Genomic DNA, 23,443 nt, shown 5'->3' with positions numbered 1-23,443 from the left:
TCTCTTCATTCGGAGGCAAGCCTGAGAGACCTGGAGGCTGGAAATCGGTGCTCTATAGCCATATCGGTACACCTCAGCGCAGGCCTTGCCCTGGGCTCCACGTTTCTTGCCCTGAGCGTAGGAGCGCTGCTCACTGCGCATGCTAAGTGTGACGCCCTCGAGTCGGCTGCGCGATTCCGCTCGGGAACACCGAATTTCCCCTTTTCCCTACCGGAGAGAAAATGGCCTATCCTCTGAGTTGCTCAATGCTCTCGCCTCGGAATTCGCAGCGAGATCGGAGCTCTCTCTCCGCGTGCAGACCAATAGTTTGTCGTTCAGCATCATTCGTGAACATGAACGACCGGTACCTCGACGATCGCTGGTCGTCCTCTTCGTGCCTCAACGAGCCTCCCCGGTCCCGTGCGCAAGGACCATGCCGCCTGGAATGCCCTCGGGCTCGACATCGCTACGATCCGCTCGGACGTCGATCATCTCCGCGATTGGCACAGGTTGCTCGATGCATCTCAACTCCCTTCGCGACCCGGGGATCTGACAACCTACGCCGTGGGCGTTCGACGATAGAATGGGGGGACCACCTCTGCTCGCCCACCGATCCATCGCTCCTCTCGTTACTCGATTGGCAAATAAGTCCCAATTTCTAACGGGGGGCTGGAGAATGCGAGCGCAGCTTCGAATCGACGATTTGGCCTGCAGAGCCCTTGTTCCGGGGGAGTCCCGCGAAAGGGGATCCCCCTCGAAAGATTCTAGAACACCGGGAGCAGATCTGGATCCCAGATCCCAACTTTCTGGGATGTGGTATCGATATAGCTTGAGTAATTCAGTGTGAGCGCAAAGGACGCGGGAGGAGACGATCACAGCGTGAACTCCGAGCCGAAAAAATCGAATGCCTAGTCGTGTGATGCGATTCCCGAGAACTTCGCGCGGTGATGATTTATTTTCTGTCCGCGGTGCCTGATGCTCCCGCAGGGTTCTCGCCGTGTGCGTGCGACAAGAACAACAAAATATCCGTCTTCTCATCTTCCTGGTTTTGGAATCGATGCTCTGTCAGATTGCCAAGAGCCATTCGGTCAGCGCGAAATTTTCCATCAAACTCGCTCGAAAGAATCAGGATTCTAGAATTCCGGCTCGGGGATCTTCCTAAGCAAGGGAAGCTCTCTCGAAACTTTGGCAAACCGAATGTTAGTACCGGGCCCCTATTCGCGCGCGGGTGCAAAATGGGCGAATCGTCCTGTTTGCGCACAGGTCCGAATCCGGCGCAGATCCGCTTCGCGCGTAGATTCGGTTTACGCGCGCCGCCAGTCTAGCGGGAAATCACTACAGGGCCTAGTCTAATACCATTATAACGAATCCCTTTTCCCACACTTTTGACTGCGGTGTGACCCTGATTCTGGGAGTTGTTCGGCTCCGAACTTCACTGAGAGAAGAACTTCGTGCCCTCTCGGCTCATTCTACGCTTCGTCTCCTAAGAGTTTGTCAGTCGCCGTCGTCGAGCGATCGAGGCGGGCAGAGGAGCGGGACAAAGCAGTGGCGGCTGGGCCCCGTCTTTTTAGTAAAGCGCGGAACTGTCAGCCTTTTCAGATCGAGGGAGAGTGCGACCGTGGCTGCCGGTCTGTTGAAGACAACATCGTCATCGGCACGACTGAAAAAGATTTGTCGAAAATGAGTGTTTCTTACGAATCGTTGAAGCAAATTGCTGTCCGTGTCCCCGGACCGTCGGATCGCGTCTACAAAGATGAGTGCGCGTATTCGTTCACAACGCCGGAATCCGAAGACGGCTTATATGTGTCACTATACTCTTTTTACGGACTTTCGAAGCAGCTCGCCTTGGAATACGTTGCGAAGACCAATTATAAGGTGAGTCTCTTCTCATGAATCCGCTCTTTTAGCAACCCCTGTCGAGAATCGCGATCAGTACCCTTCGCCTTGGACGAACTGAGCTCCCTCGCCGGAGAGCATGGCGAAGTTTCCGAATGAGCAAGGGGAACGTTGCCGGTATCCGGACTTTGAGAAGCCGCCTGTTTTATTCGAGCCCGTCCGTTTCCAGGCGTTTCTCCACATAAAGCGCGTGAAAGTCCGAACCGAGAGTCAGAAGGAAGAACATGTCCCCCCAACCCGTTTGGCCATAGGTCTAGAGGGCGGCTTCCAAGACGCCGCGAAACATCAATTCAAAACCGAAGAGCAAATCGTCATCCTTCCGGAGGGGGCTGTATTTAACCTCGACGACCCTAAGCTGCCCGAGGGGCTCCGAAAAAGCGCAGAGGGCGTTGTCAGCGCGGAAAGTGCCTTCAAAGTTGCGGAGCTCGAATCGATCGTCGGCACTTGGGACGGAGAAGCTAGACAGGTTTGTACCGAATGTCTTTTCAACTTCAACGCCGGCGAAGGGATGGAAAGCCCCATGGGACGATACTTTGGAATATCGAAATTAATCGGCGTCGACTTTATTGAGAAAACTGAATTCTGAATGTGTTCTTTCAGCCCAGCAAGTTGTCGGCTGATTTGTTGCAACTCGACAACGGTGTGAAAATTCCTCCGTCGGGATGGAAGTGCTCTCGCTGCGAATTGACGGATAATCTGTGGTTGAATCTCACGGACGGCGCTATCAACTGCGGTCGCTCGTTCTTCACCGGAACGGGGGGGAACAATCACGCAATTCAACACTACAATGAAACGCACTTCCCTCTAGTCGTCAAGTTGGGCACAATCACTCACAAAGGCGCCGACGTGTACTCGTACGACGAGGACGACATGGTCATCGATACTCACCTGCAGAAACACTTGGCGCACTTCGGCATCGACATGGCTGCCATGCAGAAGACCGAGAAGTCGATGGCCGAGCTCGAACTCGACATGAACCAAAGAATCGGGGAATGGGCCACTTGCACCGAAGAAGGTTGTAAACTCGAGCCGCTATTCGGTCCCGGCTACACCGGCCTGGTGAATCTGGGCAACTCTTGCTACATGAACGCTGTGATGCAAATGCTCCTGACGGTACCTCATTTCGTGAGGAGGTACTTCGAGAAGTATCAGGGATACATTTTCAGAAGCGACGCCGATCCCAACGTTGATCTCAGAACGCAAATGGCCAAGCTTGCCATGGGAGTTCTCTCAGGCCAATACTCGAAAAAACCCGCGACCGACGCGGAATGCGCAGCGGTGCGTCCGCAGGCCTTCAAGAATGTGGTGGGCCGGAACCACCCGGAATTCAGCTCGAAACGACAGCAGGACGCGGAAGAATTTTTCTGCTATCTACTCGATCTCCTAGACAAAGAAGACAAGGAGCACCCCGCGAGCAGACCCTTCAGTTTCGAAGTCGAGGAACGAATCCAGTGTTCCAAGACGAAGATGGTGGCCTACAAGAAGCGCGAGGAGCGCGTGCTGCGTCTCGTTGTCCCGATGGACAGCGCGACGAATAAGCAGGAGGTCGAAGACTACCAAGTGAAGAAAAAAGCGGCGGAGCTCAACAAGGAGCGCTTGGATCCGAAGGGGAACGTTCTGGCCAAAATTCCAATGTCGGCTTGTATTTCGGCTTTCATGGCCACCGAGCACGTACCGGATTGTTTCAGCGCCGCCGCGAACGAAAAAGTGACTATCGAGAAAACGGTTCGTTTCCTCACGTTCCCGGAATATCTGCTCGTGCAGGTGAAGAAATTCACGCTAGCCCCAGATTGGACCCCGCTGAAGCTGGATATATCCTTGGACGTACCCGACGAGCTCGACTTGCGGGCATTCCGAGCCAAGGGAGGCCTGCAACCCGGAGAGGAATCGATGCCGGGCGAACAGGAGACGCCGAGCGTTCAAATCGATGAGGGAGTCGTCAATCAGCTGGTCGAAATGGGCTTCTCGAGAGAAGGCTGCAGGAAAGCGGTGTTCTTCACGAAGAACTCTGGTCTCGAACAAGCCATGCAATGGGTCATGGACCACATGGGAGACCCGGATTTCAACGATCGCCTCGTGATACCGGGTCAGGCGGACGTGTCGCCCATCGACGACGCTAATATCGAAATGGTCATGGGTGAGTCCTTGGATCAGATTGCCGTCGATTCATTCATGTATCCTTGCGTAGTATGGGCGTCTCCAGATCAATCCTCGTCTGCAGCGTCACCTTCGAAACTCGATTCTTGTCGATCCATCCTTTTCCCCCGACTTTGGAATTTCGGACGTCAATGACCGATTTTTTTTTCCTTCCAGCAATGGGTTTCCCCCGGTCCAAAGCTTCCCGAGCCCTGCGGGCGACTCAAAACAACGTTGAGCGAGCCATCGAGTGGATTTTCTCGAACGCCGACCAACAGAACGAGTCGTCATCGTCCGATGAGGCCGACGAGGGCTCCAGTTCGAGCGCCGCGAACCGCCAGGGCCTGTATCGACTAACCGCGTTCATCACCCACATGGGGTCGAGCACGTCTTCGGGACACTACGTGTGTCATCTGAGGAAGGAAGGCCGATGGGTAATTTGTAATGATGAGAAAGTCGCCCTGTCCGAGAAGCCCCCGAAAGATCTTGCCTATCTATACCTTTATCAGTGTATCGAATAATTCTCCTGTCACCCGTCGTGAATCTTTCTAAATGATGAGGGTAATAATTATAGGCTTCGAAGTTGCAAAGGGAATAATTCAGAGTTTCGATCAATAAACGTTTTATTATATACACACGACGAACTCTTTCATGTACATACACTTGAAATGCTCAGACTCATTGACCGGCCAGCAGCTGGTCTTCCGACGAGTCGATGTTCAAAAGCTCTTCGACAACTTTCCGGGTATTATTGTTCCCTTTAGAGCATTTGAATGCGAGCTGCACGGTTTTCGGAACTCGAGTGACCCTTTCTCCGTGCACGTTGTTCGGGGTAATAACGACTAGTCGTATCGGTTGCTCGGGAGGTTTTGATTCGACGCTGATTTGGGAGCTGGTATTCGGGTCCGCAGCTACCGACTCACCTTCGGCTGTTCGGAGGAAGAATCATGAGAAATTCTGTGCGCGCAATGGATTTTCACCAAAATGACGAGTCCGTTCCTACCTTGTTCGGTGCCGCTTTCTGGATTCTCCAGACCGTTGTGCTGTGGATGCTGTGACACCATATGCCGTTTGAGATCCTGTACCTTACGATACGAGAAAGAGCACAATCCGCAAACAATTCCCCTGTAAGGAATCAGATGAATTCTGTCATCGAAGCAATTGTCTACAGGTCCCGAGAGGGGGAGAGGAAGGGGAAATCGAGTCCCTGTCCAGAGATCAGTGCCCCCAGCAGCACATCGTTTCCGGAGGTGTCAGGCATCTGGACCCACCTATTTTCTTGTGAGTTTTCTTGCGAGACATCGTCTCCGCTCTGGTTGTGGTCCGTGGTTCGATGGTGCCAGAGATCGGAATTCGTTTTGAACTCTTGGTGACAGATCCGACATTCGAATGCCTTCCTGAGCGCGTCGTGTCTGTTCGGATGGTCACCATGATGCGTTTTCACATGGCGCCGTAATGAAGACTTCAGCGCAAACCGTGCTGTGCAACAACAAGGACACGGGTACGGTTTGTCAGACTTTGAAAAGAAGGGGGAAGAGCTTGAGATTTCGTCCCGACGGAAACTCACCGACGACTGCCTCATTTTCCCAGTCAGTGTCAAAATAGAAAGTCGTGACTCACAGCTGGGGAGTTGATAACGACGTGAACATCTTGAACTTGAACATTCTTCACGGGAATCTGCCCCGTGGGACTGGCTTTGATCACAACGAGTTTAACACTGCCGTCACCTTGTTCAGCCATTCCGACGAAGAAAAAACCAACAACTACCAAGAACTCCGTCGCAAAGCTCCTGGCGAGCACCGATCAAGAGTGATCGCGCGGAAGAGAGTGCATCACGCTCTAGCAGATATGATCGGTCGCACTCATGAAATTGTAAACAGAGACTCAATGTTCCGAGTTCCGAGCCGATCATCGGTCGCACTCATTACTCTCTTCGTGAAATGAGCCTCAATGTTTACAATGATGGATGCATTCCTCGTCGTCTTCCACGAGTGGGCGGTCGAAGAGGCGACGGAGTCCGCCCAGTCTGCGCGCTCTGTTGGCCAAAAAAGTTCTTCGTCGCCTGGCAGCTCGGCATCGGACCGCAAACGCCGCGAAACGTTGCGTACCGAGTGATTCTGCCACGACCGCGGACGCTATAGGTCCAAACGGTCGCTCTCTCCCGGCAGTACTCAGAGAAAGCCGTTGGAGATCAGACCTAGCAGCTTGCATGAAAAAACGTTGTGACCCTTTCAGCCTCGTCCAGGGAGAAATCGTGTTGTCGATTAGACGCGGTTGCCAACAGGCCCAGAACCAGAACGGGAGAACTCGAGAACGGGTCGAGACCTCTGCAATCCGCGTTGGCATCCGCGAACCTCTGCTGGAGTAATCCTCGGACCCCTTGACGGCGGCAAGGAATCAGGACGCGGTACGGAAGGAGACAGGAGAGACTCACAACGTCGGAAAAGAAAAGAAGACGATCCGCTTGGAACGGAGGTCCAGACGACAGGGGTCTCGGAGTTCTTCGACGATCGTGAACTGACAAGAGGCTTGCTGACGGTACCGGAACGAGTAGCTGTACAACTTTGTGGACGAGAGTTCCCCAGAAGAAATGTGTGCCGTCCTGCCAATCTTCCAGTCCGCTCACGCCTCGTTGTACGGGGCTCGCGCGAAAGTGATTCCGGCTTCACCTCAACGTCGGGTGAACACAGTCCTTGACGGGCCGTACGCAAAAATTCAGAGCGACGGGAATTTCCTCTTTTTTGACGGTGCGATCGAGGGGTTCGGTTCGGCTGAAATGTTTGGTCTGTTGTATGAGTGAACACCGTGTTCCTCGATGGAACTTTCGAAGTCGTGATAATCCTTCCCTCCATTTCCTCGTATCATTCCCCTTCTTCCGCGCGCCGCCTATTACTCGAATAGATGCCCGAAACGATCGCCATTGACCAGTCACCCGTTTGGCCGGCCGGTCGGTCTCTATCCCGGGATTCTCCAGTTGGAGTCACGCAGCACGTCGAATTGATCAAACCTTACGGGCTCACTGAGTGAGTGAGACGACCAAGTAGTCATAGCCACGAACTACTACTGGCGCAGCCGACAGGTTACAAAAACGTAACGACTGATACAGGAAGTTCATCGGCGTGGGAACAAACCATATGAAACCGGTTTATCCACTGCACGGAGTCTCCTCCCAGAGTTTTGTCTTCGTGCATTCGTTCGTGCGCCAACGGCTGCGCAGTTGAAGCGATGAGAGACTCCGAGTCTGACTGCAGCAAAAGCCGATCGACCGGTGGATTCGCTGGAAACTGCGGAATCCTAGGTCGCCGCCGCCTTCATCCTTCATGTGAAAGCCGTGACAAGGGACTCTCCCCTCGATGAAGGAGCGCGTCAACGGTAGCTTGCTCGAAGAACTTCCCATCCGAGCCGATTTCCACACAGCTGCCCCAGACCCCGCGCCGTTCCTATTTCAAGAGCTGAGCATGATGAAAGTTCTCGGAGTACACTTTCCGCAGAATCAACCTTTCGCTCACCAAGACTTCAGAGACTCCTAGAAAATGCATGCCGAAGTCCTTTATGTCGATCAAACTAGCGAAAGATCCCATGTGTCCCGCAGATCGATCGTTTTCCGCGACAGGTTCGAGGACACGACGTTTGGGGGAAAAATCAAACCGGCTTCACTCGTCTACTCGCTTACTTTCTTTTGTGCATCGGCAATTCAATCTCGTCTTGGGATTCCGGCTCTTTCAGTCAGACTGATCTTCTCTGATAAGATATCTGAACAAGATCGAATATCACGGCTCGATGGGCTTGGTGTAGGCCAGAGGCTGCCTTCATCGAGATCGACTGCCGGAGTTCGAAATCCAGGAACGACCCCACTCGAGTCGGAAATCGCAGAATGAGTGTTAAAAGGCCAGATACCGTTCTCGGCATCGGAGCAAAGACGAATGGCTGACTTGACCCAGACGGAAAAGTTCAGCATTACACAGAGTAGATACGTCGGTCGCGCGCTGCGCGCCGCACGCGGTAATTGCCGACCCCCGGTCGGTACTCGGCAACGTGCGCGTCAGAGACCAATTGTTCCACCGACAGTTCCCTGCGTGGATAGTACTGTGCCTGGCAATGTTCCATTTTCTATGAGTGACAGAAATTCCATCCGAGCTTCGATATGCCTGGCCGCGTGTCGGTCAAAGTGGTGGCGGCCAGGAACCTCCCGGTAATGGATAGAGCTAGTGAAGCTTGTGATGCTTTCACCGAGGTGAGAAATCATATCCTTCTCTAATCTTGGGCGAAAACATTGTCCATTCGCCGGTTGACTACCGACAGGAGGACAGCCACCCGGAGCTGATCGGACCCATCGACGTAGTGGGCACGTGACGGCGTTTTCTGAAGAGGAATATTTTCTCCGAGAAGCTCAAAAATCCCACGAACACTATCACCGTCGTGCTTACTGCTCACAGAGCGTTTTCGCGGAAGGGGGCCCGGCTCACTCCATGTGTTCTTCCAGGTTCGCTTCGGCCAGATTTGCTACAAAACAGAAATTTACCGCAAATCACTCCACCCGCAGTGGAACTCGGAGTGGTTCCGGTTCGAGGTACCGATCATATTCTCGTGCACTGAGAGCCAGGGGCTAGATGCCTGTCTATCGAATCTAGCCCCCTGCATTGTGTGAACAACTGCCCTATAGCGCGCCCTCAATTCTTACAGGTCGACGATGAGGCGCTGCAGGACGAAAAACTGCAGCTCCGAGTGATGGATTACGACACCTACTCCGCGAACGACGCAATCGGCAAGGTCTACATTGATTTGAATTATCTACTCAGAGAGGCGAATTGCGCTATGCAGGGTTGGCTCCCCATCTACGATACACTCCATGGAATACGTGGTGAAATCAATGTCACTGTAAAGGTGAGATCCGCACGGGAATATTCGATCAGTCACACACTTTCTCGATTCCTTTCGATGGAGGTGTATGGGATACTCGCGGAGCCACCTCGAGGAGGAAAAGACCGAGATCAAGGTCCAGTCCATCCACAGGTTGATCTCATTTCGGATGCCAATAAATACAGAGTTTCCTCGGTGGGCATGAGGTTCTTTTATTCTGATCGCGTCCCTGACGGTTACCGTCTGGTTTCCGTTCTGGGCTTCACCGAGGAGCTCATAGCAGGCGATGATCCCGAGTTCCACTGGATGGATCGGATTCGAACGCCGAGAGCCTCAAATGAAACCAGGCAGGCACTCTTTGCCCGATTCGCCGGTAAGCAGTCACATCCGGAAAATTTGGGACGCTCGAGAATCGATAGCTCGGCTGATTGTTTCGAATTGTTTAAATCACCGACCTCCCCGGGGCCCCATCCCTTTGGAATACGATAAGCTGACGACCTTTCTCATTCCTTGCAGGTCAGCTCCAACGTCACGTCGGTTTGAAGGCTCTAGAGCTCGGTGGCAACGCGGTACTTGGGTATCAGCAGTATTTCGATATCGAAGGCGACAGCGGTATCGTCGTGCGGGGCATCGGTACGGCGGTCAAGCTGGAAGCAGACACCGATGGGCTCTCGAGCCCTCGCAATCAGGGCCCAAGGACCACGATGTCGGAGGACATGGCGGAATACCCCTTTATCACCATGAAACAGGTCCCGCCGGGCCTAATCGAAAGCGTGGGGGGCGTGGTTTCGGCGAGGTCCGTGAAACTGTTGGACGAGTCCGAAGCCGAAACGAGAGACTCCTGGTGGACGGAGCTCCGGAAGGAGATCCGATCACACGCGAAATCTCTCGGATGCAATATTGTCGTCGGATATTCGGAGACGACGACTATCTACGAGGAAGTTCTCCTGTTGTCAGCCAGCGGAACCGCCGCGTTATTATCTAGTCCTGGCCACGCGAGTCAAACGGATTGTACGTTGTGCCACGCTCCGTATCGAGCGTCTTCAACACCATTCAAAACACAGCTGAGCAGCTGTGAACTTTGCACGGTGGGAAAAGTGCCTGACGTGCTGTTCATGACGATCGAGCCACCGGCCGCGCTGGGCCAGGTCGAGCGACCGAGTCTCATCCAAGCGCGCGTCTGCAAGCCCAAGAAAGATTTGAAGGGGGAAGCGAGTGCTCGCGAAATCAGTGATAATCTACCATTTCTAGAATATGAGCTCCACAAGCAGATGCTCGCCAATATAAAAAAACGTGGTATGAACGCCATTATCGGACTCAACGTTCAAGTGGCGATTGGAGAGCATTTCCTCTTGGGAGTTGCGGTGAGTCGCTTCGCCTCTGAACTCGGCCGATCCGCTCTCAATCAGCAACGATAACGCTCCATCTTCCCTCAGATCGGTACCGCTTGCGTAATTCCGGCTCTCCCGCAGCCTGGGAGCACGGCGCCTCCCGTCGTCTCAGGGTCCTTATCGGAAAGTGAAGATGACGACATTCTCAGCTCATCTTTCAAACAAAGGTTGTGCATCATGAATCTCGACCACTCGGACAATCTCTTACACGAGTCACGCGACGCGTGTATTATTCGGCAACCGCCGGAAGGCTTCTTCTTGGCGTCGACCGAAACTCCTCTCGCCGTGGGACCGCCTTCGAGCTGCTCCCAACTGATTATGCAAGCATTTCGGGTAAGCTTGGGATGGATAAATATTGTGTTTTCCCGAGAGCCGGGTATCCCGAATTTCACAGAGGAAGCTTGAGCTCAGCCCTGGCTACGCCAGCCCGGATCCGAGCGCTCACAGAATTTTCGAACCGCAGGTACGACTCACGCAGGCGTTCCAACCTGCACTCGTGGGAGCTTGCACGCCACCGTCGCAGATGCCGTTTGGCTACGATATGAGCCGTCATCTCGATCGGATCGTCCAGAGCTTGTTCGTACGTTTGAGGAAATACCGCCCGTGTCAGATATTCGGTCTGCAGATCAAGACAATGTTCCCGCAGGCGGATGAGATGCAAGTCACTGTTTTGGGGTAAGTGGCTGAACGGAATAGAAAAAGTTCACGAATTCGTCGAATGTTTTCGTTCAGCGTCGAATGCGAGCTCCTCTCTCCCTCGCAGGACAGTGGTGCATGGCGACAACAGTGGTGGTCGTCATGTGGGAGTGGATGTGTCGACTCTGTCCTCGTTGCCGGGAAGGGAAATCGAATCGTATTTGGGCAACTTGAATTTCTTCTTGATCCGAGAGACGACTAATCTCACCCAGAGCTTGAATGCTTTCGTTGCTACGTTCCTCGATGAAATCTTAGCAATCGCTCGGTGTCATGTGTCGGCTCTGGGTGGCAACGGTCTCCTCTCCTTCAAGACCGATCACCAGCTTCTGCTGCACGGAACTCATAAACATCAGGTACCGTATTTTCTCCGGAATAAATTCAAAGCATCGAGTCCCGATGAAGATCGTAAGCAATCCTTCCTCCTTCCAGGGACAATGTCTAGTCAGCGTACGGGGTGATGCCGTCCTCCTACGAAGCGTCAAAACTCAGCCTAGCAATAATATAACTAAAGTATTCGATGGTTCTGCATTTCCGGTGTGAGACTCGATATGAGATATCATCCGGCTCATGACTTGGGAAAGAAATCTCAGATATCACCCCCGTCCACGCTCCTAAGCACAATTGTTCGATCCGCGATCGACAATAATTTTGTTTTGTTCTTCCAACATTTCCACGCGTATGAATCCATTTCCCGCAGTGCTCCCTTGATTTCACTCGCGTGCCCTTTTCTTGACGGGGAATGACAGGTGATGATGTACTATCGGGAACGACGTTGTATACCATGACTGCTCGTCAGCGCCCGAACACTCCCAATACTGTTCATAACTTTGACTTTTACCCCTAAACATATCTACCAACTTTACAATGTTAACTGTTCTAGAACGAAGCCAAATATATGAATATATATATACCTCTGAAAATATACATATGGATATGAGTGGAAACAACTACAGATAAAGTCTCTCCGTCTTGGAATAAGTCTCGCAGTGCCATCATTTGCATAATCCGCGTCAGAGGGGGAATTGGATGATGTGAATGATCATATCGCAAGGGTAGTTTAGCTCATACCGTCGAGGCGCGTCCAGTTTTTGCGTCGCCTACCATCCGGATAACTCTTGTTCGACTAGTCAGCGCGCGAAGTTTTTCCGTGCCGATTCCAGTGCTCGATTTGAGTAAGAAGGAGATTAGAATATTACAGTAAAAGCACGTTACTACGAACACGAAGGGACCGACGAAATTGGTTCGTTGTACCGAGTTTTCGCTGTAACGAATGCCGCTCAACACTATCCCTATGGCGAGCTGGCCAAAGCAGGAGAAATTCCTCGTTCGTTATACCGAGAAATTCGTTTTAATGGGGGTCGTTATAACGAGATTTTACTGTACTCCAATTCGCCATCGCGTCGGGGAGGAGGGAGGAGTCTCCGTTCAGGACTGGTGCGATGGCCACAGTCAGGATTTGGTACCGGAATTCTTTCTGGAATCGTGCTGGGGCCCTGGGGAACGGGAAACTCCAAAGACACCGCATATCCCGGCGAGCGGGCTTCTCGATCCTGCAGTGCGTCAACCAAACACACTCAGCCGTGAGATTCCGACGACCCCAGAGCGTATACTCAGCATGGAGTCTCGGAGTATGCATCGCATGCAGCGGAATCCCGGACTAATGTAAGCATTTTCGGCTAGAAAGATTCTTCTTCGTTGTGATTGCTCGGCCGGTCAAATGTTCTCGGGAGCGAGCTTCTATCCAACTTAGGATACGTCTGGAAATGAGTCTGAGCAGACTCAAATGAGTTGGCGATTCCAGTTGGGCTCCACACATGTTCTCGCTCCGAAACTTGACTCCAACCCAACTTTCGAGGGAAGGGAGTTGAAGTCAGCTGTCTGGCTAACGGGTATTCGGATTGTGGACGGTCTCTCATTCTCTGGCAGATTCGTATGAACCGCTCAGACCTTGAGGGTGAATCTCATGCGTCGGCAACTCTCTGGAGGTTCCATCCCATTCCAGTGTCAATACCCGCGACACAGGCTCCCGTGAAGCGGTTGGAGGGACGCAAGGGTTACCGTCGTGAAATACCTCCCGGAAAAACCAATGGCAGACCTCCTCGAGTGCAATCTCTGAATATCCCGAGACACAGCGTCAATAATCGAATCCAATAGGTAGCTGATGGTATTTCTTTATTGTAGCTGGGGGAAAGCAGCCGAGCTCTTCAGACACCTGACGATAAAGCGGCGCGCGTTGCTGACTATCCATCGGCAGCTAGGTCAACTGAGCCGATGAAGATGAGTCATTGTCGGTGACATATTTGACAGTGAATGACGGACATTCCCAAGATTGCAGGGGTTCCGGTGGTTGAAGCACGATTCCACTCCGAAGGCGGCATTCAAGGAGCGATCTCCTCTACAGAGATGTTCAGCTGAGCAGGTCGACATACGATGCGGACAACTTCGACGACAGGTTCCTCAGTAGCGACAACCTCGAATTTCGGCAATATCTTGCATAGAGTCAACTTCATTGTCAGTAGAGCGAACCTCATGCCAAGGCAGTTCCTGGGACCGTCACCGAAAGGCTATGGAGTTGGAAGAAGACTCTGATGTAATATGTTAGCGGGAGATAGAAGACTCATATGTATGTCCGAGTGAGTTGTCCCCCACCCCCGAGTCGAAGCTGGGGGAATCACAATTTCTGGGCCGGAGGGAGCATTTCGCGTTTTTCCGTTTCTCGAGAGGGCGACTGTCCGAGGGCGAATATCAGAGGGTGGAAATTGAAGAAAGAGAGAGGCTCTACACCAGAAGCTCGATTGGGACCGCTGTGACCGTCCTCCCGAGGGGTGTGATAGAAAAAATTCAATCTCACCTGATACGTGAAGGCATCATAATTCTTCTTGAGGAAACGCTCGGGATCGAAACGATTCGGATCTTCCCAGAAGTCCTCGTCGGAGTGCATCACTTTCGTCGGGAAAAGGATGCTGAGCCCTGCCGGGATCTTCAAGCCGTTGATCTCCGTGTCCTGGGATGCCACGCGATGAATCATACTGGCGAAATTTTGTTTTTCTTGGTTCAGCTCAATTTTTTTTTCCACTCTCCGCTTGATTAACTCGATGATACTAAAGCTTATCTAGATTACGCTACTTGGTGAGCGGAGGGTAGAGACGTAGAGATTCTCGGATGACGGCGTCGAGATACGGTAAGGACATCACCGTGTCGTAACTAAGCGGTTTGCCTCGGGTAGCATCGTTGATCTCTCGGCGTAGTCGTCGTTGAATGTCCGGATGTGAGCCGAGACACTTGAAGGTGAAAGCCGTTGCGGTGCCCGTGGTTTCGTAGCCTGCAGCGAACATCACGATAGCACTCGCCACGACTTCTTCATTCGTCAGTCGGGCCGAAATTGTTTTACCGAATGACGCTTTCTGATCTTCTGCGGCGTCCGTCGCTTTCAGTGGAGCGCCGTCAGAGCTGATCTCTGAAGGAGACGATTGTTGTGAGGTCCTCATTCGGGATCGAAAGGGACTACCTATCGACTAGAAGCGCTGAGGGAACTTACGTTGATGGTCCAGGAGAGATTGCATCAAGTCTTTCCGTGGAGGTGACTTTCGGCGAGCTTTGACTATGTTCTCGACCTCATCGATCATGTCGTTGAGCACATGAGGTACAATCCTCAGATACTGTAGCAGATAGAGAATCGAACTGAGGAAGTTGTTGACCGAGGTGAAACTGTTACAAATCAGATCCAAGAGACCATGCGGATCCGCTTCGAAAACTTTCAGAGTAGCTCTCAGGAAAACGGAGTCTTCTTCGGGGTTCTCCTGCAGTTTCGTCTCGATCCCGAAAATTATGCCGCAGATGTTGTCGATGGAGAGCCGTTTGATTAGAGGATACACGTCGAATTGCTTCCCGGACGCCCTCTTCCTGAGGTTGCTCTCGAACTCGTCGACGCACTTCTCGATCATACTGATCATGTTCTTCATTTTCGCGACGGAGAACGCAGGACTAAGCAGCAGGCGGGTGCGTTTCCAGTGCTCATCTTTCTCCAAGGCCACCACGTGCTGAACGATCGGATGCGCTCTTTCGAGAGCGAACTGCTCCGCGCGATTAACGAAATTAGAAAACTGGCGGACCAGAACCTGCTTCGCCATGACAGGGTCGGACGTTATCAAAAATGGCTTATCGCCCCAGAACACACCGAACGTTTTCCCGTATTGGGCTTTCCATCGTTCCTCCCAGAGAACGTGGTTTTCGCGCAGCTCTCGATAGTGACCCCAGAGAAAATGAGGTTGAGGACCTGGAATGCCCATCCGTTTGAAATACTGGAACCGTATCCATCGCTGCTGCAAAAACTTGACGATCAGAGCCACAAACACGAAAAACAACGCCGCCGTGAACATGATTCCACAGCAGGTCCGGAGTGCGTCCGGGAAGAGGTGAGACTGTCGATGAGCTTTCGCGGTCTAAAATCGGTTTCCGCTCGAACGGCCTCGAGTCCCGGTCGTTCTCAAGCACAAAAATGAATGGGAACTTTCCTCTCGCCTAATTGCTCAGTTCGACATTGGCTGGGAGGACGAGTCCGAGGATTTTGGGGATGATGTATCGGCGTAAAATCGGCAATAATTGAGCCCTTGATTTGGAAATGTGTCCTGATTTGGTTGGACTTGTCAGTCTGGAGCTTTTCCCTAAATCTATAGATGACAGAAAGTCGGGATCGGCCAAGAGACGATTCAAATGATCGCCTATCGTCATTAGCCAGCTTGGAGAAAGAGGAAAACCACATCGCTTGATTCAGGTCCAATTGAATCAGGAAGCCGAGGAACCGGAAAATATATCCGGACCTTCTGGCTTGAAGCATAGGGATGAAATAGTCTGCACTCCCAATCTCTTACTGCCGATGCTATGCCCCAATCGTTGAATCTGCTTCAGATAAAATTGCGGCTGGGAGAAGGAGCTCCTGAATACAAGCCTCTCGAAGAAAAAAAATTCCCGTAAGCTGACGTATCAAATCGGTCTGCCTCTAGCTGTCAGCGCCGAGCTCTCATGCTGACCCACTGGACTCTCGGTCATTCCAGACGCATATATATGTATGCATACATGTATGTATAGCCCCGAAGCCCGGGCCGAATTGCGGCTCGATTCAAGAGTGTAGCGAGTCGTGTCGATCCTCTGACCCTTGGGAGCCTCGTTTAGTTTGCTCACGTATCCGAAAACAGACGGTCCCACCAAACCATCAGGAATTCTCGAAGGGTGGCGCGCGTGAGAGAAGATTGTGAAGTAGCGTGCAAGTAGGGACGCTCGACGGCCTTCGCGAAATCAAAACCGTTGTTTGTAAGTATCACTTGGTCAGTTCTAATTCAGACGCATGGAATAAATTGAGGAGCCGCCCGAGCGTGATCGCGGTGCCTGACAAAGATCATCGGCACCCTTCTCTTGTCCACTTGACAGATCTCCCATCTCCGACTCGAACCCGGAGACACTCCCTCCCATCGTTAAACGGGGAGGAGAATCCCAATCGAATGGCAATTAATGTTTCTTGGACGAATCCTCCGATACACGTCGGACGGTGGGTCAGATAGAGGAATTGGCTGGGAGCCAGACGTCGGAGAATTGCATCCGAGGAATCGAAATTCCGATTCCCGAAGATGGCCATCGTAGTAATGAGGGTGTTTTCCCCGAAACTCGAGACATGCAGAGATATTCGATTCGGGACCTTGAAACATGAGATTTTACTCAGGTAGATAGCACATGATAGAATATTACCGTGCCGAATCCTAGCCGATCCTGCTCAGGACCTCCCTTGACCCGAGGTACTTTCGGGACATCGACATCGCGAACACTGAGGAACCGAAGAGAACCATCCCCCGCGGCCCTCCGAACACGCTGCGCGACGTTCCCTCATTCTTCGGTTCCTGCTTTGCTCCCGTATGGCTTCAGCTGCTAAAGACAAATCCAGAGAGGAACGAATGCGACAGGAAAAATAGGTTGTTTTTCGCGACAGAGATGACGAGCGAAGGAATCCAATAATCCACGAGACGCATCGATCCCCTACCCCCAATTATTATCTGCCGAACATCATGTATAAGTCTATTGTTCCTTATAATATTCAGGTACGCAGGGCAACACGAAGAGACCTCGTTGGGGGAGACATCGAGGTCTCAGTTTTCTCATTTGTCTACGACGATCCCCCTCCCGGAGAGGCTCAAGAATGCGGCGGCATCTAGCTGCAAAGGAACCCTGCTCTCTTCCCCGTACAAGCTTTGTAAAGCTCACTTACTCCGTAATGAATGGTTCTCCCGTTGATTCGCGCAACAGCCGCAGGATGCAGGAGTCCCAACCGCGGGTCGTTAGACGAAATAACCCACCGGAAACAGGCCTCTATTCCGAAAGCCACGAAGCCGTACGGAACCTCCGTCCGCAGTCAGGACTAGGGATCGTAATTCAGGGCTGAGCTGGCACTGGCTCTCTTCAAAGGTCGTGTCGAAGCTAATGTTCAGGGAGACGGGCTCATGGGGAGGAACATGCTGATGGTTCGTATTTCAGCGATATGGCTGCAAGCGGTAACTTCGGCTCCAGCTTCAGGTGTGCGATGGATTCAGCTCTCTGATCCAATTAATTCGATGCCGCTGAGACGACAAGAACCGAATCCACGCGGCGACCAGAAGAGTTTCTCGCGGCAACTCTTTCTGGATCGAGCGTCTGACCGACTGATTGCCCACCTCTTTCGGCCGAAGTTATGATCGGAATTACGTGAATGGCAGCCGACTCCCTTGTTGCTCGGTTTCTCGCTCATCCAGTCACTCCTCTGCATTAGTGTGAGCCCAGAAACAGCGGCCCTGTCAATACGGCGACAGCGAAAACGGCGAAATCAGTTCGTTCGAGGAATAATTGGGTCCTCCTTTTCGTAGAGAGAATCAAAACTTCGGTCAGGCCAGAAGATCCGAGGAAGCCCTCGATCGGACTCCGATGCCGTCCGGAGTGAAGACGCCGTGCGGGAGGAAGGGGATAGCTCCATCATCTACGGAACTCTCTCCAGAAGAAAATTTCATCCGCGTGAATTTGTTCAATGAGGACATTTGAGATGAAACTTGATTGCTTGAGCTGCTCATGGGACAGCGTGCTATTCCAGAAAATCATGGGACACACCCACTCGTGGGCGGCGGAACATCAATCACAGCGAATGTCATCGAGAAAAAAATCCAAAGCTCAGCGGAGAAGGCAGGGGACAGATTCCAACATATCGAGATGCTTGCTCCAGGGTCCGAGCGGCGGAGCAGATTGCGGCTCTAAAGACGATCGTAGTATGCTGGAACTCTCGGCGAGCAGTCAGTGGGAGGTGGGAAACCTGGAGGATCGGCTCCGCGTTTCCGAAGGCCAGACAGGACTTCGGAAAAGAAGGAAGGCCAGCTCTGCAAGCCCTCCGACCGGGAGGGCTATTCGAGCGATCTGATGAGGGATCGGGCCGTCATTTCGGAAGCCGTCCTCTTCCCCCGTCGACTGTGCGTTCAACCGATCCATGTCATCAAACCTAGTGGATGGCAGACTCCAAGGCCGAGAGCGAATTTTCCAGATAATTTACCTGAGCTTCTGATACTGGACGGTAATCGACGGCCACTACCACGATGCCGGAAGCAGGCGTATAAGGTTCGCGATCAACAAACCGGAGCAGATCAGGCAATTCCCTCAATCAGCAGCGGAAAGCAAGGCTTCGGATTCGAGAGCTGGAACAGACTTTGGATACACCCTGTACAAGTCCTCCTCAGCTCGAGGAGTGAGCCGGGAAAGCCGCGGATCCCGGGTAGTGACGAACCAGAGGAATCTCCGACGCGGCCGGACAACGCTGCGGTCGATTTCCGAGTCCTCCATCGCCATGCGAGACTCTTGCGACTCGATATAAATCATCAGGTACCCCTGCTGAGACCGATCAGATGAGCCCCTCTCTTTCCACATGTCAATCGCAGGAGTGTCCCCCATTCTCGGGGCGGCAAACAAGCCGCGTCGGTGCGGAAATCCGTGATCGACCCGAGTACCCGAGCGGGATGAGGGTATCGGCGCTCAGGGAGCAAAGTGATTTCCGTCGATCGCTTGACCCTTTTTGTTCCCAAGAAGGTCCCTCATGGAGATCATGGGATTGCGCTACCGAGTTGCCACAGCGAGGGGGTCGGAGTGCGGCCCCCACTGGAGATTCGCGCGATTTCGACCGGATCCGCCTGAATTCACGGCTCCATCACCACCGGGATTCGGACCCCCCGGTAGCACATTGAGCGGTAGGCTCGACAGTGATCGAATTATCGGGGCTATACCAGGATAGGAAGATTCCCTCAGGCTGCCAAATGGATCCTGATTGCGGAGCCGAGACGAGGTCCTAGATGAAGCTTTCGGTGTCGACCCTCTCCCAAACCAAACGAGAGCTTCCCTTTCCTTTTCCAGCTCCTCACAAGGGAGCCCGTACTCATTCTCGGAGAGTCCGCTCCTCCAGCAATGGATTCAGCGACGATGCGCCGACTTTTCACCCACATAGCGCTCACAGCTCTGGCTTTCGTGGTGTCCGTGCCTCTAGGTTCAGAAGCCATAGACTGCTTCACATGCACTTCACTGAACAACTCGAATCCAGGATGTCACGACCCGTTCCACCCAACAGACGCCTTGTATACTCATTATTGTATGGTGCCAAAGGAGGGACACACGGGGCGTTTTCCCGCTCAATATTGCGTAAAACTGAACGGAATCGCAGGTGAGGAACATTAGACTTCTCGTCATCCAGCCAAGAGAATCAGACAACACCTGTGCAGCTTCCCTGTGTGTTCATGCGACGTAGTACGTCGGCGATCGTGGATCGACTACATTCGATTGTGACACGAGGCTCAGAGGGGAAAGAGTCTTCCCAGATTCCTTCCAATCGTAGAATCAGAAAAAGATTTCCGCCGAAGTTCTTGCCTCCCATGAACCTCAGCTGACGATCCACTAAAATGAGCATCCCTTATTCCCATGGTTTTCAAGTGAGCACCGGCGTACAACTGACGATCAGGGTATGCTCGTTGGAAAGCATGGACAACTCGTGCGGCATGTTTCGGTATCAGAACGAGCTAATGAAGGTGAGTCACTCCGCTCAGAAGTGTTTACCGTCGAAGGCGATTGTGGGAATCAATCAAAGTAGAGGATTCAGTCGCGAAGCAGTATGCCGTGCGAGGGCGGTGTTCCGAATGCGCGGAAACTTGACTTGCAGATCATTTTTCTCTACAGGGATGCATAACTACATGTAATGAGAACGGCTGCAACGTGTCGGAGAGGAACGAGTCGTCCTTGATGATTCTGGTCGCATTCATAAGTCTGACGATGTTTGCGATACGATGATAGCGGCTCGAGATAGCGGGATGAATCTCGGCCCGAGTATTCAGTTCCCGCTATCGTCTGAATCCTTCCGTTCCCCATCATTGAGCGTGAGTCAATAGTGGGTATCCTGAGATCGCCTCTAAATACATGTATATACACGTAGACTCGCGCACGTTTTCTGACACTGAGGTAGCTACGGATCTGCGAATCGATGGGCATGGCTGCTCATTGAATGCGGTTAGTTCCCTTGGTATCGACCCACCGAATTGTGGAAGGGAGGAGAACCGCGTGGATCCTGTTCTCGTGAAGACCCGTTCGAGCCTCGGAACGATTAAGGCGAACGTGTCTTGACGGATGTTTTTGTGATAGTTCGATTTCGATCAGTGACCCACGTTAAATGAGGTGCCCAGTCCCAGAAGGAGCGCCCGACGGAAGTTTCCGTCTGGCGCCAAAGCCTGGTACAATACGGCGGACGTCGGCAGACTCCGTCGGGCTGTTTTGTGCCGGGGTGACTTCCATGGGGATTTTCGATTGACGACGGAGGCATGGAGTGAATCCGTCATCTAATGCTTCAAAAACCTTTCAGATATCGAACATCTGACTCCTTCATGAAGTTGTTGAGCCGCCATGATCTGCATTTATGATACTCTTGCTGTTTATATGGACATGTCGGCGAGTTTTTCTAATAAAAGAGAAGGAAACGACCTGCTGAGCCATTGGGTGTTCAAGTTTCCCACAGGAATTACCGAAATGTAATGGCGGAAGTTCAGAAAGAAAAATCCAGAGAACAGTCTTCAATGAGTTCAGTCTCACGGAAACGTCAGCATCCGAACATGGCTATCCGAGGCAGTCGATCGGAATCACATATCACGTTAGAAGCGCATCGGAACTACATTCCCGCAAAGGAATCACGGAGATAAATGTGCGTCGATGTTACGACTTTCTGAAAACTCCTCGAGCTGTCGTGCACGCAGCTCGCTCCACGCGGCTTCGAGGAACTTGGGATCAGATAGGAGGTCAATGGCGGTTCTCGCACACGCTTTCGCTACCTCGAGCATCGTTTCCTCGGCAGCAGCGGTCTTCGTAACGTCAGTGAAATTCTTGTGATGTATGTTCGCCAATCCATCAATGCAAGGGAAGACCTGGAAGATCACAGCTGGATCGTAATCGTCCACCAATTAATCATCCCTTGCCGTCGATCGAACGAAAACGAGCATTTGCTTTTACGATAAAAACCAGCACTGACCTGAACAAAAGGTATGATTTGGGAAACGTTCCCGGCATCGCTGGAACCCAGAAGCTGGGTCTCCCTCTTTTTTCCTTCTCGTACGAGTTCCATGTCTTCTTCAAAATTGGTACAGTATTCCCCGATTCGAGCTGTCAACGTGTGGTTCGGCCACTGCTCGAGGTACTCTTTCGTGTGGGAATACTCGAACTCACAGCGCGTACACTGAGCTGCGGTCTCGCAGCAGACCACGATTTTCTCTCGCAGGGGCCTCATGTCGACTCCTTTTACAGATCGATAGGAAATTTGTAGACGAGTTTCTTTGTTCGATTCCATCGGCTTCATCACAACGCCGAGCCGCCAAGAGGAGGGCATCGTTTTTCGCAGAAGAGCCAAGTGCCCGTAAGCGACTACGGCAGCGTCCATCGAGCTTTGACGGGCAACCGTTTTCCGGTTCAGATCTCGACTGACGTGCACCGAACGCTCACAGTCAACGTCGCTGCGAAATATTCCCTCGAACCTCGCGCTGCAGAGAGTCTTTCCATTCAAAGCTCTGTCCCCTCCCCCGAACGGGTGGATCATGAACCCAGCGTCGATGTCATCGAAGGCACTGATCATTAGGATCTTTCCCCCGCCGCCCTCTTCGGCCGGGGTTCCGATGACGACAATTGTGCCGTCGATCTGGTCAGATGTTTCGAGCACACGTTTCACCATGAAGGCCATGGCAAGTCCGCACTCGGCGATGAGGTTGTGGCCACAGGCATGTCCGATCTCTGGCAGAGCGTCGTACTCGCAGACGAAGGCGATTCTCGGCGTTGCGGAACCGCGGCTGCTCCACTCGGCTTTGAATCCTGTCTGTAGGATATGGTGGCGGGTAACTCGGAAGCCGCCATCTTCCAAGACGTCACAGAGGAGATCGTGCGCGTTGTGCTCTTCAAAACACACTTCCGGGTTCGCCCAAATCCGAAGTGAAGTCTGTCTCAAAATGCTGCGTTTAGCTGCGAGTTCTGTCTCGATAAGTTCCAAGAACTCTGCGCTCGCCATTGGTGGTGCGATGCGGGCCGCCAGCCTCCGCCTCTTGTTGATGAACTGCGGTGCCGAACGAACGCTGTCAATACCGGACGGGGAGCATCGCCGCTGATGGCTCGTAAAGATAGCGCCGGCTCCTTTCACGGAGCGAGAGTGAAATAGATTAATTTCTCTCTCGGTTTCAGCTCCTATAGAAAGAGTTCCGGAAGAGCTATCAACCAGCGTGATTCCGACCGGTCTATGCTTGCTGAATTGCGGGACTGAAGTTCCGGACCCGCGAACTTGACACGACTCGTGTGTTCGCACGAAGCTGATTGATACATGAAGACAAGTTGTGCTGATCGACCACTCGCGTCGCATAATAATCATTGTCAGTATCAGGTGGGAGCTGTGGGAAAAATTGGAAGGTCTCTCAGCGACGCCGAACAGTGAGCAAAGAAGAGTGGAGCGGAGTGAAGGCCCAGCTAGGCGACGGATGGACGGTTGCGGGTATAAAAGGCAGTACAGGAACAACTCTCCAAGATTCACGCAGCCTATCTCGCCTTGACTCATCATGCGTTTCGTTGTAACTTTCGCGTTTTCCACTGTTGCCTTCATCATCCTTACCGTTGCCGGGGAGGAGCAGATCTGCGGTTCCAACCAATTCATCAAATGGGTATGTATGACTTCGATTGACGGCCGGTGCATCATACGTGACCCCGTTCTCGTGGAACTCCACTTTTTGACTCCCGTGCTCGAAGAAATCCAGAGCGCCTCATGACTCTGGGGCGAGAGGGGGGGTAGGGGAACGGAATTGGTCCTCGGAAAGACCGACGAAGGGGGTCATGGCTCGATCGAGCTTCGAAATCGTATATCATTTCTTATTCCAGGAAAATGAGTGCACCGCTTTGTGCCACAAATCTGTGGAGATCGGAATGAC

General features: G+C 52.5%; 6 protein-coding genes across 6 annotated transcripts; 3 read left to right on the top strand and 3 right to left on the bottom strand.

Annotated features, from left to right (window-relative positions):
• Positions 1-1,582: 1,582 nt before the first annotated feature.
• On the top strand, positions 1,583-4,640 carry Usp5 (ubiquitin specific protease 5). Its single transcript, XM_003744717.2, has 4 exons — positions 1,583-1,854; positions 2,045-2,341; positions 2,476-4,012; positions 4,189-4,640. Exons 1-4 carry the CDS (start codon positions 1,660-1,662, stop codon positions 4,530-4,532), a joined length of 2,373 nt encoding a protein of 790 aa, XP_003744765.1. The 5' UTR covers positions 1,583-1,659; the 3' UTR covers positions 4,533-4,640.
• On the bottom strand, positions 4,623-5,982 carry LOC100900695 (myoneurin). Its single transcript, XM_003744771.2, has 4 exons — positions 5,632-5,982; positions 5,283-5,527; positions 5,015-5,136; positions 4,623-4,940 (listed from the first exon to the last, which is right to left on the bottom strand). Exons 1-4 carry the CDS (start codon positions 5,749-5,751, stop codon positions 4,690-4,692), a joined length of 738 nt encoding a protein of 245 aa, XP_003744819.1. The 5' UTR covers positions 5,752-5,982; the 3' UTR covers positions 4,623-4,689.
• A 2,069-nt stretch (positions 5,983-8,051) lies between these two features.
• Positions 8,052-11,931, top strand: LOC100900554 (C2 domain-containing protein 5). Its single transcript, XM_003744770.1, has 9 exons — positions 8,052-8,245; positions 8,495-8,581; positions 8,695-8,895; positions 9,025-9,244; positions 9,388-10,235; positions 10,308-10,595; positions 10,726-10,937; positions 11,026-11,311; positions 11,388-11,931. The coding sequence occupies exons 1-9, from the start codon at positions 8,156-8,158 to the stop codon at positions 11,496-11,498; spliced, it is 2,343 nt and encodes a 780-aa protein (XP_003744818.1). The 5' UTR covers positions 8,052-8,155; the 3' UTR covers positions 11,499-11,931.
• Positions 11,932-13,144: 1,213 nt separating this feature from the next.
• On the bottom strand, positions 13,145-15,337 carry LOC100900413 (cytochrome P450 3A16). The gene is made up of 4 exons (XM_003744769.1): positions 14,497-15,337; positions 14,085-14,415; positions 13,810-13,987; positions 13,145-13,522 (listed from the first exon to the last, which is right to left on the bottom strand). Exons 1-4 carry the CDS (start codon positions 15,335-15,337, stop codon positions 13,337-13,339), a joined length of 1,536 nt encoding a protein of 511 aa, XP_003744817.1. The 3' UTR covers positions 13,145-13,336.
• Positions 15,338-19,397: 4,060 nt separating this feature from the next.
• Positions 19,398-20,964, top strand: LOC100904862 (uncharacterized). The gene is made up of 4 exons (XM_003744716.1): positions 19,398-19,671; positions 19,938-20,032; positions 20,181-20,388; positions 20,857-20,964. The coding sequence occupies exons 1-3, from the start codon at positions 19,419-19,421 to the stop codon at positions 20,289-20,291; spliced, it is 459 nt and encodes a 152-aa protein (XP_003744764.1). The 5' UTR covers positions 19,398-19,418; the 3' UTR covers positions 20,292-20,388; positions 20,857-20,964.
• A 214-nt stretch (positions 20,965-21,178) lies between these two features.
• Positions 21,179-22,575, bottom strand: LOC100900271 (peptidase M20 domain-containing protein 2). Its single transcript, XM_003744768.3, has 2 exons — positions 21,517-22,575; positions 21,179-21,412 (listed from the first exon to the last, which is right to left on the bottom strand). Exons 1-2 carry the CDS (start codon positions 22,537-22,539, stop codon positions 21,179-21,181), a joined length of 1,257 nt encoding a protein of 418 aa, XP_003744816.1. The 5' UTR covers positions 22,540-22,575.
• Positions 22,576-23,443: the final 868 nt, after the last annotated feature.

This window comes from Galendromus occidentalis, unplaced genomic scaffold (assembly GCF_000255335.2).
Source record: "Galendromus occidentalis unplaced genomic scaffold, Mocc_1.1 scf7180000077474, whole genome shotgun sequence".
Taxonomy (NCBI): domain Eukaryota; kingdom Metazoa; phylum Arthropoda; class Arachnida; order Mesostigmata; family Phytoseiidae; genus Galendromus; species Galendromus occidentalis.
The sequence above is the reverse complement of the archived record's forward strand: the minus strand, read 5'-3'. Positions and strand labels throughout refer to the sequence as shown.

Excerpts from the sequence above, each read along its gene's own strand:
- Usp5 (XM_003744717.2), top strand. The coding sequence starts at position 1,660 with ATGAGTGTTTCTTACGAATCGTTGAAGCAAATTGCTGTCCGTGTCCCC. Across the intron at positions 1,855-2,044 it reads TTGCGAAGACCAATTATAAG|GCGTTTCTCCACATAAAGCG; the intron begins GTGAGTCTCTTC and ends GTCCGTTTCCAG. Across the intron at positions 4,013-4,188 it reads TAATATCGAAATGGTCATGG|CAATGGGTTTCCCCCGGTCC; the intron begins GTGAGTCCTTGG and ends TTTTCCTTCCAG.
- LOC100900695 (XM_003744771.2), bottom strand. The coding sequence starts at position 5,751 with ATGGCTGAACAAGGTGACGGCAGTGTTAAACTCGTTGTGATCAAAGCC. Across the intron at positions 5,137-5,282 it reads GAAAACTCACAAGAAAATAG|GGGAATTGTTTGCGGATTGT; the intron begins GTGGGTCCAGAT and ends GATTCCTTACAG. Across the intron at positions 4,941-5,014 it reads AGAAAGCGGCACCGAACAAG|CCGAAGGTGAGTCGGTAGCT; the intron begins GTAGGAACGGAC and ends TCCTCCGAACAG.
- LOC100900554 (XM_003744770.1), top strand. The coding sequence starts at position 8,156 with ATGCCTGGCCGCGTGTCGGTCAAAGTGGTGGCGGCCAGGAACCTCCCG. Across the intron at positions 8,896-9,024 it reads AAATCAATGTCACTGTAAAG|GTTGATCTCATTTCGGATGC; the intron begins GTGAGATCCGCA and ends GTCCATCCACAG. Across the intron at positions 10,596-10,725 it reads TGATTATGCAAGCATTTCGG|GTACGACTCACGCAGGCGTT; the intron begins GTAAGCTTGGGA and ends TTCGAACCGCAG.
- LOC100900413 (XM_003744769.1), bottom strand. The coding sequence starts at position 15,337 with ATGTTCACGGCGGCGTTGTTTTTCGTGTTTGTGGCTCTGATCGTCAAG. Across the intron at positions 14,416-14,496 it reads ATCTCTCCTGGACCATCAAC|AGATCAGCTCTGACGGCGCT; the intron begins GTAAGTTCCCTC and ends CGTCTCCTTCAG. Across the intron at positions 13,988-14,084 it reads CTCTACCCTCCGCTCACCAA|TATGATTCATCGCGTGGCAT; the intron begins GTAGCGTAATCT and ends AAATTTCGCCAG.
- LOC100904862 (XM_003744716.1), top strand. The coding sequence starts at position 19,419 with ATGGATTCAGCGACGATGCGCCGACTTTTCACCCACATAGCGCTCACA. Across the intron at positions 19,672-19,937 it reads AAAACTGAACGGAATCGCAG|TGAGCACCGGCGTACAACTG; the intron begins GTGAGGAACATT and ends ATGGTTTTCAAG. Across the intron at positions 20,033-20,180 it reads ATCAGAACGAGCTAATGAAG|GGATGCATAACTACATGTAA; the intron begins GTGAGTCACTCC and ends TTTTCTCTACAG.
- LOC100900271 (XM_003744768.3), bottom strand. The coding sequence starts at position 22,539 with ATGGCGAGCGCAGAGTTCTTGGAACTTATCGAGACAGAACTCGCAGCT. Across the intron at positions 21,413-21,516 it reads AAATCATACCTTTTGTTCAG|GTCTTCCCTTGCATTGATGG; the intron begins GTCAGTGCTGGT and ends GTGATCTTCCAG.